The sequence below is a fragment of the Triticum aestivum genome, chromosome 3D, assembly GCF_018294505.1.
Source record: "Triticum aestivum cultivar Chinese Spring chromosome 3D, IWGSC CS RefSeq v2.1, whole genome shotgun sequence".
Lineage (NCBI taxonomy): Eukaryota > Viridiplantae > Streptophyta > Magnoliopsida > Poales > Poaceae > Triticum > Triticum aestivum.
In genome coordinates, this window is record NC_057802.1 from 496782060 (window position 1) to 496798979 (window position 16920).

A 16920-nucleotide genomic window follows, 5' to 3' on the forward strand; every position below is an offset into this window, starting at 1 on the left:
CTGTCGCCTACAAGCTGCAGCTTCCGGCGCGGGCATCGGTCCACCCGGTGTTTCATGTGTCGCAGCTTCGCCAAGCACTCCTCCCTGGTACGGCAGTAACTTCTGATCTTCCCATCTGTACTAACATGCTTGCCGTCCCCATGGAGGTTCTTCAGACTCGCTAGCGCCGGAAGAACGGCGCCATGGTGGAGCAAGTCAAGGTGCGTCATGGTGGAGCAAGTCAAGGTGCGTTGGTCGCCGGAGACTACCATGGAGTACACCTGGGAAGACCGTGCGGCTCTCTTCGACCGCTTCCCTCAGGCTGCGCCTTGGGGTCAAGCCGCCACTCAAGGAGGGGGGGAGGGGGGATGTGAGCGCCCCGGCTACAACACCCCCACTGGCAGGAGGGACCCAGCCCATCGAGCCACGACCCAACAGAGCCCGCAGGCCGAACCAGCGCTTCTGTGGCCCGGAGTGGGTGACGGCCCAACCTACCTCTACTTAAGCGTGGCACTTCAACCCTAGAGACTATCCAGAGGATCACGGCGGCGACGACACCTGTTCTTCTCTGTTCCTCGATCCCCTTCTTCCAATTCTTGTACCAGCCACTGTAATCGCTACTTGAGACTCGAATTCGTGAGCCAGTGTAATAGATCGAGAGATATACTACTGGGTACCTAACAAGGCAGCTGCAACGCTCCATGTAAAATACAGGTAAAATAACCTCGGTTGAATCCATCCTTTGAAGAATAGAAAATAAACATACGGCTGAGGTAAGATTCAGGATCCTGCGCAATGGGCGGGACAAGGAAACGAACACGGCGACAGCTAGCTAGGCAGGGACCATAATAACTTGGCCTGGTTCCTACATATACAGACGCCGTAGACTGGTAAGACTGCGGCACCATTATGATACTCGAAATCATACGTTGGCTGGGAGAGAGCCAGTCAGTCAGCCTCAGCCCGGATGCTAGCTAGCCTCAGCAGTCATCACCACCACACTGGCAGTAGTAATAACTCAGCCCGGTCAAAATCCCCCATCGGAGGTCCAGGCCCTGCTCATGATACATACAACTCTACCACCCTACCAACTGTTGCAGAACAGTTCGCGCCCATGCAAGCCAGAGGCCAGATGCAGTGATGGCGAGCACAGATGGACCAAAACCACAGTGAAAAGCTAATAATTCCACGTTGAAACTGGAAAAGCGCACAGCTGAAGGCCCGGAAACAAGTGTAACTTGCCAAAAAGTCGAACGCAGATTAAGCATGGGGTGTTCTCGCAGTGTGTTTCAAGTTGACATTAGGGTTTTCCTGGTCATTCCGGTGCGCTAGTGTGTGCAGTCGATGGCATTTGACAAAAAGTAGTAGCGCCTAGTTTCTGCCTGCCGATCGCTATACCGAAGAAAACTACCTGCGCCTGCGTCTCTTGCCGGTTTCGTCCATGAAGGACTCCCAACCGTCGTGCTCCAGCTTGCTGAAATCTTCTAGCTCTGCAATGGAGAGCAGGTACTGCGTAAGCTTTCGCAGCTCCTGATCGCGGCCTCGGTTCTTACTGGCGTTCTTGAACGGTCTGATCACGAGGCCGTTCTGTGGGTTCATCACGAAATTCCTCCTGAGGTCATCAAACATGATCGTGTTCTTCTCGTTGTAGTGCTGCATATGGGGGAGCCGGGGGCAATGGTCAGATAACTGAACTTGAAAATATCGCATTCATTAGTGATACGCTTGAGCACAGAACACCAACCTCGGGGAACTTGGTCCAGATGACACCAAGAGGTTTGCAGTCGAAAACCTTCTTGTCAGGAGCATGCACAGTTATCATCGCCATGTGATCCAGAAGCGCGGTGATCTTGTAGTTGGGGTTGCTAAGAACTCCAAGTTGCTCCATCTTCAGCTGCACCCATTTCATACTGCATTCAAGGATCGACAGTGATTATTTATAGCAATTTCACATTGCGGTCATGACTGATCAATAGATAGTTTACGGTAGCAAAAGGCTTACTTTGTTGCTGACCATATCATGATATCATACTCTGCATATGCAGCAGCAAGAAATTCGTGGAGAACTGCAAAGGAATTATGGCATGAAACTTCAAGTCTGCTGACCGGAAACACGGCTTTGTGGATCAAAAGTGTACTTACATGGACGCATGAGTTCCAAAGGATTCTCAGCTGGAGACCTATGGTCAAACAGAGTATAGTCAATGTCTAACACAAGCAATCTTTTTCCTTCGCGGCATGGATTCAAGAGCTTGATCTACATGCATAGGCACAAAAAGATGTGTTAATCAGACCTGAAGAATCACTTTATACAAGGCAACCAAGGCAAATACAGGACACGAGCGCTTTGTCATCACACATCAAATTCATCTTACAGTAAGTTTAACAAGGCAGTAAGGCACGGCCCAGCAACTTCCTTTCGTAATCATAACCAACAGTATGGACTCCTTTTAGTGGTTGCTTCTGTTGTTGTCTCAACAGTAGGTCACAATAAAGGAGATACACACCAGAGTTATGGTTAAAAGATCATTGCTCAAAGAACTTTGTGAATCTAGGTTCAAGCATAGAGACACAAGAAGGTCACCATCATTGTACTATTACACAAGAAGACTCACAAAGCTTTGAGTACATGGTAAATCTAATGTCGAAGTGTTTAAATTACTCAAAGCTGGACCATGCAGAAAGTTGGACCAATTTCACACAGATTAGGGGAGAGCAGGCACCAAGAAGCGCATCAGAATTAACACAAATAGGTACCAGTGCACAACAACACAAGCATGCATATGGAAGAAACATATAGCAAGAAAGAAAAATAACAAGGAAATATACCTTATACTGGCTTGCACGACGTTTCACTTTTTGCTTGTAGAGAACATTATCCTTGATAGCAGTAACTTCATCTTTGAAAATTTCATAATCATCGAGCACCTCTGGATCATCTGGTCGGTCCACAAATATTTCGTCTTCAACAGTACTGAAATTCGGTGCAAGACAATATAACAGATCTATAAATTACTGTGAGGGAACAGTGTGCACCTCCATACGGAAGGAAACTACATGAAACAGAGCATGTTGTTTGAGGTAGAATGCACCAAAAGAGTGAGTTGAATTCAAGCCCTTGATTTAAAATAAATAAATTATAATATACTTATGTTGAGTAAAGCTCAAGGGATAAATTAACATTAAGATCGGACTCACTTTCACACACAAGGTAGTTCACAGCAATACCTCTTTTCTGGCTCAAAAAATTGATCCAGTATCCACAACGAATACCTTGCTAAAAAGGCCACAAGCATGTGAGTATTAATTATCAAATAGGTGATTGCCATGGTACATGCCTATGCAATTTATGCACTTAAAATAAACTTTCTTCATCATCCACTAATCATCCTACAACTGGAACTGGTGGGGAGTAGAGCAAATATTAGGGGAGGAAAATGTTTTACAAAAATATCAAGTCAAGTGCCCATCCCCAAACAAATAACATTGGCTCTTTCTAGCCGGGCATAAGAATGTTATCCTGCAGGCTACAGCAGTCAGTGGCAGTGCTAGCAGTTGAACCTAGTGATGTCAAAAGCTCAAATAAGCACATGTATATAGTATTTGTGTACACATATACAGTGCTCCCTCCGTTCCAAATTAAGTGTCGTGGTTTTAGTTCAACCACGACACTTATTTTGGAACGGAGGGAGTAATTTATAGCTAGGTTATGCTTGCTATTTTTTTTTCTGTGATGCCACTTGACATCAGTGTCTAGGAGTAGCTTCACCACTGACAGCAGTAATGCACACTCCACGCCCATGGCTCTTTCTTTCTATTCGGGCATAAGATTGTTATCCTACAGGCTACAGCAGTAATCCACACTCCACGCCCAAAATGTATCATCTCACTGTAAATAAAAATAGTCCTGAACTCATGATCTATCTATGTGAACAAAATCAATTACCTCACTTCTGTAAGTATTCCACTAGCATCTTTACAAACTTTTAATAATTGATTTATGCAGCTTAATACAATTCACCAAACAACAACCCATTATCAAAAGTATTGGCAAATATGGGTAAAAATATGATGGGTAGTTAACACCATAAAACAGAATATGAAGTATCTAACAAAACTGAACTTTGTTATTTGAAGTTAGTACTGAAATGGGTCCAGAAAAAAATGCTTAGACACAAGGGCAAATTATGGCTCCAGAAAAACACCATCCAAACAGACTAGATTAAATATGAAGTACCTCCACCTCAGAAGGTGCAGCCCCATCACCTTCTGAGGTGGCGGTCGACCGGCGAACTGACTTCCTCATCTTCGAATCCTGATCTGGTGGCTACGGGATTGCTCGGACTTAGGCCAGGCAAAATCCATGCTCGGCTTACCGATGCTGGCAGCGGCAACACTCGCGCGTGTCGTTTCCCTTCTGGAGGCGCTGCCATGGCCTTTATCCGTGCCCCTCTTCGAGCTTTGGGGGAAACCCTAGGTCCAATTCTTTGGAGCGGATGGCGGCTATGTCACGACGTCGTTCCCCTTCTTGAAGGCGCTATCTTGCTCGCTCGTGGCGTCCCCGGTGTTGGATTTGGAGATGTTCGACGTCTCGCTGATTTGGCATGTCTCTCTAGTTTTAGGCTTGGTGGATTTAGTTGTGTCATTTTCCCTGTTTGGGCTGGGCACCCCTTTTCTCTCTGCTCCGGGTTCCATGCTCATGCCTCCTTGCGTTCATGCCATGTGTTGTATCCTCTATTGTACTCATTCTCCTTTCTTCTATCAATGAAAAGATACGCAAGCTTTGTGCATTCGTGAAAAAAAAAAGACTAGATTTGCTCTCACTTCATTTTAAATTTCTGTTACCATCTCCATACTATGTAGACTGAAGGCCACATTATCGGTCTTCAAGTAAAAGACAACAACCACCAAATGGTATCATCATAAGTCAAAAACAAATAAAAAAATGGTAACAATTGAAGAATAACTAACTGTTCTGATCCAAAAGTGAAAAAATGGCTGAACAAAGTTCATGATGCAACGACCAGTGACAGTTATTCAACAGGCCAACAATTTCCTAACTTCAGATATTTCACTGGTGGTGGTGCCCTTAACATACTCAACTCTAAATGGGACACCATCGCAGCAAACACAAGTATTATTAAAACTACAACCCATAACTAATAATGTTTGAGCAGGTAACCTTATCCTTCTCAGCTGAAAATCGCATACTCTAATATCTATCAGTGCCAGTTGATGCGGCGGTTCTGCTGTCACCACCCACATTATTCCCCAATCCATTCGTCTAAACTCTAAACTGTCAAACAGACAAGTACTTCCTGTTTTCCTTATACGGCCACACCGAAATACCGAATGCCCAAATCCACCATCAAATACGCCAATTCATCAGTTCCGGAACATATCATACAAAGCAACAAGTTCAAATCCCCAACACACAACGCAGACAGAAGAGATCAAACAAGCTAGGGTTTAGCGATTGGTTCACAGAGCATTCCAAATCCAGCCGCTCACATCGCAAAACCGTACCATCAGCGCTCGATCCCCACCAAGCTCGCATCTCCCACCGATTTCACCAACTGAAACCTAGCGTTTCCGCGGGGCGATACAAAATAATCATCCAATTCCATGCGGCTACACTGATTTTCGCAGGCACGCATCCGAACCAAGCAACTACGGAGTTAAGAGCCACGAGGAGGGCAGGGGGGATCGCGCTTACCCGATCATGGTCAGCTTGCCGTTGGGCTTGAAGGGGAGGGAGGAGAGGAGGACGGACTCGTCGTTGAGTATGAGCTTGGGGTAGAGAAGCTTCTGGCGTTTGGGGAGCACGTCGGTGAACTCGCAGATGCGCCGCTTCAGCTCCAACAGCGTGTCGTCCCCCATCGCCCGCACCGTGTACTCCTTCCCGCTCCACTTCACGACCAGCGTAATCTCCTCCGGCGGCGCCTCCTCCGCCATGAGGGAGATCGCCTCCGGATCCAGCGCCGGCGCAGGGGGCGGGGCCGGGGCCGGGGCCGGCGCCGAGGAAGAGGACGCCTCCGACATGGGCTTGGTGGTGTGTGCGGTGCTTGGGTCTGAACCTTGAACAGTCGGAAGTTTTGGGGAGAAGGAGATGGGGGATGGAGTTACAGGTGTGCGTGGCCTGGGTGGATAGGCGTCACCGGCAGTTCGAAGGCGGACGCGCAAATGGTTCAAGTCCAGACCGTATTCGGTACACCGTAGATTTTACATTTACTTTTTTTTCTGCGAAATTTGAACACAGTAAAAAAAACACTGTGAAATGTGAATGCGTTACGCGTCCCCACGTCGCTCCTTCTTGGAGTGACACGAAAGAAACCCTAGCTTGCGGCCACAATCATTACACTAACTTTTCTCTATCCCCCTCATGGTCGTCGGTTGGTGCCATCTTCTTGAACCGCAACATGGTAGCGTGACACAGTCTCCCTAGAGATGTGCCACGATGGTCCTCCTAATTGCCAGCAGAGCTCTGTGGTGGCCGTGCCGCGCTAGCCCTCCTTGGGCCTGGATCTGGCCTCTAAGGGTGATGCAAGGTGGGTAGTGGTGGTAGGCCGACGTAGGGGATCTTCTCAGGGGGTTGGGGAGGGGGGAGGCGTGGTGGCCATCACCTATATGAGAGAAGCAGTGTGTTGGAGTCTTTGAGGCCGACATTAGTCGGCAGTGAGTGCCCCCTCTTTCATCGACAACAAGATGTGGCTCCCTCTCTGTGGTGGTGGTACTAGTAGGCGACTTGCTTCCCCCTCTTCGGTTTATCCTTGCTTCGGCAATCTTCGGGACCTAGCGATCATGGGCCAGTGCGAATTTCATGCTTAGCGATATCCGGCGCTAACAAAAAACGATGCATGTCGACGTTATCTTCTCCTGGGAGGCATGCTCATGGCCCTGACCTAGCCCCTCCCTTCTCAAGCACACAGGAAACCCTAGGTCCATTTCGCCAGACCATGCGGCAGAGCGCCACTACGAGGTCGTTCTCTTCTTTAAGCGCTCATGAGTCGTTGTGGAGCCTAGATGTGACAGATGGAGAGTTTGGCATGTCTGGTCTCACTAGCATGGCTTGGTGGCTATGTGTCGCTTTTGGGTTGGCCGATGTGACGAGGCATGGGCCTCTAGGTATGATGTATGCCATCACCAGCGCTTCCTAGCCAATACCTTCTTAAGGTTCGGGTTCAGGCGGGTCCTGCCATCCACGACCATAAGCCCCCCTTAAGAGCAGGGATGGCGCATTAAATTGACCTAAGCAATATTCCAGTTGTGGTCATGCTACATAGATGTATAGCAATGGTCGTGACACAAGTTGTATGTTGGGTATCCCACCTCCTCGACTTTCACGGCTGGAGGCTGGGTAAGGCAAGTTTTTTATTGCTGCGGTACCAGTGAGAGTGCATTGTAAGCCCAAGGCATCGTAGTGGCTATTCTCATGTGAAAATGGTGCATCTTCCACTAAACGACCACTATCGTCATCAGAACAAGCCGTTGATGCGCCACTGTCGCCCTTCCAGTACCGAAGCTGGCCTGACCTTGTCGATGACAGTCCGAAAGTCTTCGTGCACATATGTGACATCCCGGCTTAATAGGAATGATAGACTACTCATATCAACAAGGTGCACTTTCTTTTCTAGAAGCCCGTCCTCAAGGAATCTCAAAGTAAAGCATACTTGGCTTGGAGAAATTTAAGAATGGGTTGTTGACTGTAAAGTTATTCCCAGGTGCACATAAAGGGCAAAGTGTAAGAAACACTAGTAATGATATGTGAGGCCAGTCTAGATCCTAGACACAATGGCCAGGAACCGGTGGGTTTTGGCCAGGGCGTTACAACGTGCCCCCAAGGACCAACACCCTATAGCCGTAGTCGTCGTCTTGAAACCTTCAATTGATCTAAAGCAACTGGCACCAGATCTTGGCGTCGCGAACTCATGGTGAGAAACTTTAACCTCACCGTCCCAAGAAGACGGCGGGAATCTATGCCGGAGCTTCATTGATTTGTCCCGACAGACGAATTCGAGAAGGATCGAAACTCGAAAGACCAACTCGAAGATGAAGCACAACCCCCACGAGGACTGTAAGCACTAACCTAAACTACTAGCCGGAGCCGGGTCACTGTGGTTCTCCTCCCCTTCACCAGCCATCGGAGCGGCAGGCAGGGTGGGCTGGCCCGGGAAGCTTGGATGGGAGGAGAACTTTGCTCTACCCGCCTTAGCGTACAGACTGATCCTTCAAGTTCCCATGAATCATGTCTCTCCGTCATGTATCGTAGAAGGGGGAAAATTAGTGAGCGTGATGACACAAACTCGCACTGGATCTTAAAGCACAGTACTCCTCAGAGGTTGCAACGTGTTTTCAGTATACAGCTCGTAAACAACATTAAAGAAAAACGCATGCATACACAACCATGCAACCTAACCTACAACCTTCCCCCATATGAATATCTGTCCCCGCGACTCCCGGGGAAAGCATGCGTTACTTGCCATCGCTGCAGCTCCATATATACAAGGAAATCAATCGAGCATATCACCTGCAAGCAGTAGCAACCGAGAGAGATGTCCATGGCCGCCGCAGCAGCAGCGATCATGGCGGTGCTCCTGGCCGCGTTAATGGCACGAGCGTCGTCGGCGGCGGCAGCAGGAAGAGTCTGGGCCGACGAGGAGAAGGGAGCACATAACGGCACGGCGAGAAGACAGGTCACGTACGACGGCAGAAGCCTCATGCTGGACGGCGCCAGGAGGATGCTCTTCTCCGGCGACATTCATTACCCAAGGAGCACACCCGAGGTACGCATGCACCATGCCGTTGCCCTGAACTGATATGTTTCATGCGTGTGACCTTTGTACCGGTTCTTTTTGACTAAAAGTGGATTCATCATTTTAATTTTGACGTTATTGTTCGAGTATTCACTGTGATGTAACTAGTGGTTTAGTAAAGCTTTCTGATGTTAAAAAACCGTGCAGTTTTCAGTTAAATTTCAACAAGCTTTCTTGTACTGATTGACATGTTTCGTGCGTGTCATTTTGTACTGTTTCTTTTTGCTTAGAAGTGGATTCCATCATTTCAATTTGCAAATGCTGGGTTCCTTTTCTGAGTGTTTAAATAACTGAAGTGATTCACATAATCAGCCCATCGACCACAAAAGGCGCACTTTTGTTTTTCAGTGCGTCTCACTTTTTCATCCAACATGGAAGAGTGACAGGTAAATGCTGCCGCAGCTGTCAACGCCAAATAAGACATCATTTCAAGCATTTGTTAATTAAAGTAAATTTATGATTGCTGCACTACAGCAAAATCCAACTCACTACATAAACAGATTAGTTCAGTCAAAGTTTCCTTCAGCAATCAAATTAGTTCAGTCAATACATACATACAGTAAACAATCAAGCATGCACCACGAACCATATGATACAGAATACTTCAATTCCTTCCGTCAAACTAATCTACAGTCCAATTTGCAGATGTGGCCAAGACTCATAGAGAGCGCCAGGGAAGGTGGCCTGGATGTCATACAGACATACGTCTTCTGGAATGTCCATGAGCCTATACAAGGTCAGGTGGGTGCTCCTTGCACAACAACAGCAGGCAAAACTTCAGTAGAAGAGCATTTTGCAGCTAAGAGTGTTCAAATTCATTTTTAATGTACCAGTACAACTTCGAAGGAAGATATGATCTGGTGAAGTTCATCAGAGAAATCCATGCTCAAGGCCTCTATGTGAGCCTCCGGGTTGGCCCCTTCGTCGAGGCAGAATGGAAATACGGGTAACGAGATGATGCATGAATATGTTTCATTTCTATGGTGTCCTGAACATGTAAAGCTTTTACTGGATCTTTTATTCATGCAGAGGCTTGCCATTTTGGTTGCGTGGTGTCCCAAACATTACCTTCAGATGCAACAATGAACCCTACAAGGTATCCAACTACCCAACGCATAGCCTTTGAAGCCTTGAACAATGCTATATGGTCTGCAAGACTGTAACCATGGAAGAGAATCTTGTAACTGCAGCTGGATTATTCAGAATGAAAATATCATTTCTTGTTTCCTCCAATCCTCTGTTCCACATGGTAAAATGAATTATAGTATTACCATATATTCAGAATAGTTTTCCATCGTAGTTCTAGTTTTGAAACATCATACTACCCTCAGAAACCCATTAGCGTAACTAAAAATGTCACATGGTGCAGTTAAGCAAGCATAAAAGAGATGACAAATGTTTTTCAGGTACAAGTATACACACAGGTGAAAACAGATGTCATGTATGAGGTGAGAGTGGTAGGTTCCATACAGATTTACCAACCTCACTGTCAGAAACAAACAAGAAAACTGAAAATATGCATCTACAATAATCCTAGAGTTACATTATTTCATGCTAAACTATCATGGTAGATTACTCATATTTAAATACTGAATGCAGGTACATATGCAAAAATTTGTTGCTAAAATTGTTAACATGATGAAGGATGAAAATTTATACTATCCACAAGGAGGTCCCATAATCATATCACAGGTATTTCAGTTCAACAGTACTTATCCCTTGTGTTATGTGTTAGATGATCTTTTTGTGCAACTCTAAAATTTAACCTGTAGATTGAGAACGAATATAAGCTAGTCCAGGCAGCATTTCATTCAAGGGGACCACCTTATGTTCGCTGGGCAGCGGCAATGGCTGTAAACCTCCAGACAGGCATTCCATGGATGATGTGCAAACAGGACGATGCTCCAGATCCAATCGTCAGTGCCCTTTCTTATACCATTATGCAGGATTACATATTATCCACAATTTAGCAGTGTAACATTCATTACATGGTTAGATTAATACCTGCAACGGGCTCATCTGCGGGGAAACATTTCATGGGCCGAATTCGCCTAACAAGCCAGCTTTATGGACCGAAAACTGGACATCTCGGTGCGACAAATACTCTTTGTTTTTCTTCTGTACATTCCCAGGGGTACAAGGCCTAACACACAAGTTTCTCTGCGTACAGCTATCCTTTATATGGTCATGACCCAAGATTCAGATCACCAGCAGATATTGCCTTTGCAGTTGCACTTTTTATAGCAAGAAAAAAAGGAAGCTTTGTAAGCTACTACATGGTACAGCCTACAAGCCTATGAACTTTAAGAAGCGGCCCTAAGATCTCTCAGCAAATTTATTTAGTATTTTTTTGCACGATCTCATAAATTACGTATTATGATGCAGTATCATGGCGGGACAAACTTTGGGAGGTTTGCATCCTCCTATGTAACAACAAGCTACTATGATGGAGCTCCACTTGATGAATATGGCAAGTATTTCTTCTGTTGTGAGCTATCATATTTTAAAAGCAACCATTCAAACTTCTTGTAATATAAAATATTATAACATGAGCATAGTCCACTAGCAAGCCACATAAAATCAAACCATGTAACATGTCTAGTCAGAAACTGATGATCTGTGAAATCCACATGAATGACAGATCTTGAGAACACTCTAATTTGGAAAACACGATAATATATACGTATTGATGTTTGAACTACCAAGCATACATCCAGGTTTAATATGGCAATCGACATGGTCTCATCTCAGAGAATTGCATGCTGCAGTCAAGCAATCTGAAGAACCACTACTTTCAGGAGCATATTCTAATTACTCATTTGGTGAGCAACAAGAGGTGAATTTGTGTGCAGAGTGAAACGACACTAGGTGTACTTTGTTTTCAGTAAAATTCCGTTGATTTATGGGGCTAACTTTTGGCATACTACAGGGGCATGTTTTTAAAACCGAGTCCAACTGTGTGGCTTTCCTAGTGAACTTTGACAAGCATAAAACATCAAATATCCAATTTGGTGAAGCATCATTCCAGCTAGCTCCTAAATCAATAAGTATCCTCTCGAGTTGCAGGAGGGTAGTATTTGAAACAGCCAAGGTGAGCCAGTTACCTTCAATTCTTCAGCGACTGAAGACCTCAAGGGACTGCTTCGTTTATCAGTTTTACTTTTGGCAGATAAATGCACAACATGGTTTAAGAACAGCACAAGTAGTCCAGTATCTGAACAATGTTGATAGCTGGAAAGTATTCAAAGAACCGATTCCTCTGGCAATAAACAACAGCACACACATTGGAAATCGACTTTTTGAACACCTCTCAACTACAAAAGATGAGACAGATTATCTCTGGTACCTTACTAGGTAAGATGAGCTCCAGCTTGTTTAATGGTTTAATATTTACATCGGTTTTTAATACCTCATCCTGCCCACATTAATAATTAAATAATGGAAATCATGCAGATATGATTATAGATCAAATGGGGATACCCAGCTAGTGCTTAATGTGGAGTCACAAGCACATGTTTTACATGCTTACATCAACAATGATTATATAGGTAAGGACAAAAATACTGTCTCAGTGCAATTTATTGAAAGCACCAACTGAAATAGCATGACAAAGTTGAAAATTCTTCAGCTATTATCCACTTATGTATTTGATATGTTTGCTACCTTCTTCCATATGTGATTAGGTAGTGTGCATGGGAGTCATGATGGACCAAGAAATATCGTTCTCAAGACACCTATTATGCTAAGGAAAGGACAAAACTCCATATCACTGCTAAGTGTCATGGTTGGATCACCGGTACGAATTTCACTTAATTGTATAGATTCTCAAATACTAAGATAATGTCAATAGTTAAAATAATGGAGAGCATGAGGTGCCATCCAACTGTTAGCCATCAGGTAGCATTGCAGTGCAATAAATACATCAGAAGAGCCATGGTTTGTGTTGAGTTATACTCCCTCTGTATCGAAATACTTGTAGTTGGAGGAACTAGTACAAGTCCCCCCAACTACAAGTATTTCGGTACAGAGGTAGTACATGCTAATTGTGTTATTCAAATTTTCCAGCTTATATGAATAAAATACTGAACACAGTTTGAAACATACAAAAGTACATAACCCCTGTCAGAGATTTCAACATATAGACTAGTCAGCTTAACCAAGAGAGGTTCACTAGAAAATCATTTTTGCTTGTTCCTTAACTGAAAATTAATCACAACAATTTTTTTGTGTGTCAACAAAACACACCGCCCAAGCTGTGACTAGTGGATCCGAAAGGGAAATGCTCATTCGACTCTACATAAGCATTAACAGAAATTAAGCACAATAATGGATTTAGAAATGCATGTTACCTACTATTTGTAATGAACTGAGTTTTCCTTTAACAAGTAAAGGACTCTGGGGCGTACATGGAGCGAAGAATTTTTGGAGTTCGTAAAGTGAGCATACAACAGGGACATCAAAAATCACATTCTCTGAATAATGAGCTGTGGAAACACCAAGTAAATCCAGGTCAACACTGATTCTGAATCGATAGATCAATCTCAGGTGCAATTTTTCAAGCAATTACATTTCTTCAGGTTGGCTTATCTGGAGAAATGAATAATATATACACACGGGAAGGATCATCTCGTGCTCAATGGACTGCCATCAATAAGTCCATGCACCTTCCACTTATCTGGTACAAGGTAGAGCAAATATACATAAGTCTTGAACTCTTGACAGACTTCAATTACATGTTCATTCCACAGTGATGGTAACCGACAGCTTCAGAAAATTGTTATTGCTTGGTGCAGACGACATTTGACACACCATGGGGGAGTGACCCCGTCACGCTGAATCTCAGCAGTATGGGGAAGGGTGAGGCGTGGATCAATGGAGAGAGCATTGGACGGTATTGGGCCTCCTTCAAAACCCCCAGCGGACAACCATCCCAGTCCTTGTCAGTACGAGAACAGTTCCTACTAGTAACATGAATTCCTTTCTTTAACTTGTATAATCAACAACAAACCAATAATTGATGTCTCATTTAACTGTCTTTTCTGAAGGTACCACATACCACAATACTTTCTGAAGCCTAGAGAGAACACCCTCGTCCTCATGGAGGAAATGGGTGGTGATCCGCTACAGATAAGCGTGAACACAATGTCGGTTACCCGAGTATACAGTAGTGTGAATGAGTTATCCACTCCATCACTCTTGTCACGCAGAAAGCACCCAGCAGTTCGACTCCGGTGTCAGCAAGGCAAACACATCACGGATATTGAGTTTGCGAGCTACGGAAATCCGGTCGAGGACTGTAGAAGTTCTAGCAGGAGTTGCCTTGGGAGTTGCCATGCCGAGACAACGGAGTTTGTTGTAAAGGATGTAAAACCCTCTGCCTTTCCAGAAGTTACATGCTGATATCATAATGCACTATCCTGTTACCACTACAATCATAAAAATATGGGTGCTTGTTTTTCCTCTTTCAGGCTTGCCTAGGCAGAAGGAAGTGCGCAATTCCGGTACGGCCTGCCAAGTTCGGAGGCGACCCGTGCCCTGGGATCCAAAAATCACTTTCAGTTGTGGCAAGCTGCGGATGAGTAGGATGGGAATTGCTACTATCATGGCGTGATTAACTAACATTCAGTTTGCACAAATTTGTTGTCACAGGGTCCAAACACTGTACCAAATCTGAACTACAGATAGAGCAGTACTGCATCCACATGTTAAAATGTACAGGAGAAGTGTAGTTACACGCACCAATTTCACTGCAGAAATATGTTGGATTCGCCGAGAGAAGGCAGTTCTTTCACTGTGCATATACTCCTGCGAAAATCCAACCGCTGCAGAAGATGGGAACCGAATAAATTAGAGAGAGTAAACCAACTTCACCGTAAACGTAGGATTGCAGGGTGCGCCTAATTTGCGGGTGTTCAGATGCACGTACCCGCGTTCTTCCTCGCCCGTCCGGAGGTGAATAGCAATGGCTTCGCATGTGGGCGGAGACGCGGAGGCGGTTGGAAATCTGCCACTGCCACCACGGCCAAGCCGCCGCCGGCGCCCCGACGCGCGCTCGACCGGTGGCCCCGCGCCCCTCCTCCAGGCCCGCCGATGGAAACGAGCCTCTGCCCTTACAGAAACAAGTTTACAGTTTCAAGCTGTGTCCACGTATTTTACCGTTTACGCTTTCGTATGGATATTACGCCGGCCGGAGTATCGTACGAGTGCTAAAGGAAAAGGTACTCCCTCCATTCCAAAATATAGTGCGCCCGCGCTTTCCGAGGTCGAACTTTGACCATAAATTTAACGAACGAGACCGACTGCGGCGGGTGAAAAAATTACATAATTAAAAACTTCTTTCGAATACGAATTCACTGATATAATTTTTGCTCCCGCCGCAATCGGTCTTGGTAGTTAAATTTACGGTCAAAGTTGAAGCACGGAGATAGAGGAAGCACTACATTGTGGAATGGAGGGAGTATAGAACTTCAGATGCATGCCAATGATTGCGTGCTTCATATTCACGTAATCTTTATTCTTATGCCAATCTCTTTCTTTTACATACGATCCTAAAATAGGATAGGGTTTCATAGAAATAACGGAACAAAAAACGAAAATAGCCAATAACAAAGTTTTAAAAGAGAAAATTACATCCCAACTGCCGCCTACTAAGACTAGCCAGGAGAATAGACTAAAGCAGGAACTGGTGCCAGGAAGCACATTATCGCCAAAAGATAAAGTATAGATGAAGCTCTAAACCCACTGCTCCAGAAAGTAAGGCAACCATGTTTTTTTTAATCTTCATCCATCTCTTGGGTCATGTCTCCAGCATCCTCTTCTTCGTTAGAACCAATATCCCCGACAATCATCAGAACAACTTCTCCTTATTGCTCCAACATTGTCCTTTATAGAGCAGCAACACCTTCCTTTACTGTTGCATTGCCAATTGGGGGTGTCATACTCCTGGGATAACCTTATCCTTCCCAAATAAATCTCTCAGATCCCGTAACAACCTATTTTGTTCGTTCAGCCATCTCATGAATGTCATTGTCCTACCGGTATCATTCATTTTTTAACTGTCTTCTTCCATCCATTGCGCACTTGAAATAGGCCATGAAAAATAAACAATAAAGGCTTATTACTTCATCATTTATCACCCCAAAAAGCCCGTTACCAACTTTCATTATTCTCCCCTTAAGGTATAGATCATTGTTTTTTATTAGGTCAGCCCAACATGGTGAGTCATTCATTGTACCATGTATTTGATAAATCCCTCTATCAATCTTATATTTTATTCCTCACTACTTTTCGCCACATCCCTTCTCTGGATTCAAGGTTCCACCACCATTTGCATAACAGACTAACATTAAACCTCTCTAGATTATGAATTTCCAGAGTCTTCTTGGGTCTACACACCACCAGCCATCTAACCCTACGATTTTTTTTCTCTTCTTACTAGAGCCTTGCCAGAAAAATCGCCTCATACCCTTTTCCATACCCCCTATATTCGTTTTTGGAAATATGTACATGGAGAAATAGCGCACAGGCATACTACATACGCATTATTTCATTCTTGTTACCCTATCCCCAATGGATAAAGTACCAGTTTCTCATCCTTCCAATGTTTTATACATGCGAAAATTCATAATTAGCATGCAGTCTACTGGCATAAACATGCACACCTAGGTATTTGGTTGGCGAAGAACCCATTTGACAGTTAAAAATATCAGCATACATCAGGCTCTTCTATGCAACACCATCAACACTTCACTTCCCAGGAATTTTTAATCCAGACATTTTCTCAAACATATAGAGAAGCAGTTTTAAGTTTCTCACACTATACTGAAGAATAGCCACCCTCTGCCAGTCAGGTGAGGGATCAACCCGGTGATTTGTCCACTACTTGGACCTAGATGCACAATTTTCTGCGGACAATTGGCAGCCACATTAAACAGGAAGGAAGACAAAGGACCCCCCCCCCCCATGTCTAACACCTTCATGGTTGCCAAAAGTCCTCCCAGCCACTCAACTTGACATTGAGAGTTCCTCCCTCAACAATGTTCTTAAACTAGCCCATCCAGGTTTCATTGAACCATTTTTCTTCAATGCAATGACAGAGAAACTCCTAGTTAACATTATCATATGCTTT

The 16920-nt window shown here is 44.7% G+C and overlaps 2 protein-coding genes and 1 long non-coding RNA gene across 9 annotated transcripts; 1 reads left to right on the forward strand and 2 right to left on the reverse strand.

The window, feature by feature from the left end:
* Positions 1 to 1149: 1149 nt before the first annotated feature.
* Positions 1150 to 6119, reverse strand: LOC123079943 (ubiquitin-like domain-containing CTD phosphatase). The gene is made up of 6 exons (XM_044502777.1): positions 5696 to 6119; positions 2809 to 2953; positions 2122 to 2236; positions 1982 to 2045; positions 1724 to 1889; positions 1150 to 1632 (listed from the first exon to the last, which is right to left on the reverse strand). Exons 1-6 carry the CDS (start codon positions 6019 to 6021, stop codon positions 1387 to 1389), a joined length of 1062 nt encoding a protein of 353 aa, XP_044358712.1. The 5' UTR covers positions 6022 to 6119; the 3' UTR covers positions 1150 to 1386.
* Positions 6120 to 8467: 2348 nt separating this feature from the next.
* LOC123079944 (beta-galactosidase 7) lies at positions 8468 to 14583 on the forward strand. Of its 7 annotated transcripts, none has more exons than XM_044502782.1 (20): positions 8475 to 8762; positions 9438 to 9533; positions 9626 to 9738; positions 9822 to 9888; positions 10199 to 10249; positions 10392 to 10484; positions 10565 to 10708; positions 10789 to 10883; positions 10963 to 11071; positions 11178 to 11262; positions 11544 to 11614; positions 11722 to 11883; positions 11962 to 12146; positions 12246 to 12340; positions 12476 to 12588; positions 13184 to 13291; positions 13370 to 13477; positions 13586 to 13731; positions 13838 to 14156; positions 14261 to 14583. In XM_044502782.1, the coding sequence occupies exons 1-20, from the start codon at positions 8532 to 8534 to the stop codon at positions 14369 to 14371; spliced, it is 2502 nt and encodes an 833-aa protein (XP_044358717.1). In that variant the 5' UTR covers positions 8475 to 8531; the 3' UTR covers positions 14372 to 14583. The 7 variants fall into 7 exon arrangements, with proteins under 7 accessions (XP_044358719.1, XP_044358713.1, XP_044358714.1 ...); XM_044502781.1 differs by having other exon boundaries at positions 8477 to 8762; positions 11510 to 11628; XM_044502778.1 differs by having other exon boundaries at positions 8471 to 8762; positions 11510 to 11628; positions 11722 to 12146.
* LOC123079946 (uncharacterized) lies at positions 13155 to 14948 on the reverse strand. Its single transcript, XR_006438155.1, has 3 exons — positions 14719 to 14948; positions 14532 to 14614; positions 13155 to 14327 (listed from the first exon to the last, which is right to left on the reverse strand). It is a non-coding gene; the product is annotated as an uncharacterized lncRNA (long non-coding RNA).
* Positions 14949 to 16920: the final 1972 nt, after the last annotated feature.

Coding starts and splice junctions, on each gene's coding strand:
- LOC123079943 (XM_044502777.1), bottom strand. CDS start 6,021: ATGTCGGAGGCGTCCTCTTCCTCGGCGCCGGCCCCGGCCCCGGCCCCG. Junction 2,954..5,695: donor GGCAAGCTGACCATGATCGG/GTAAGCGCGATC, acceptor ACCGAATTTCAG/TACTGTTGAAGACGAAATAT. Junction 1,633..1,723: donor TCTGGACCAAGTTCCCCGAG/GTTGGTGTTCTG, acceptor CCCCATATGCAG/CACTACAACGAGAAGAACAC.
- LOC123079944 (XM_044502778.1), top strand. CDS start 8,532: ATGTCCATGGCCGCCGCAGCAGCAGCGATCATGGCGGTGCTCCTGGCC. Junction 9,889..10,198: donor GCAACAATGAACCCTACAAG/GTATCCAACTAC, acceptor AATGTTTTTCAG/GTACAAGTATACACACAGGT. Junction 11,629..11,721: donor CATTTGGTGAGCAACAAGAG/GTGAATTTGTGT, acceptor GGCATACTACAG/GGGCATGTTTTTAAAACCGA.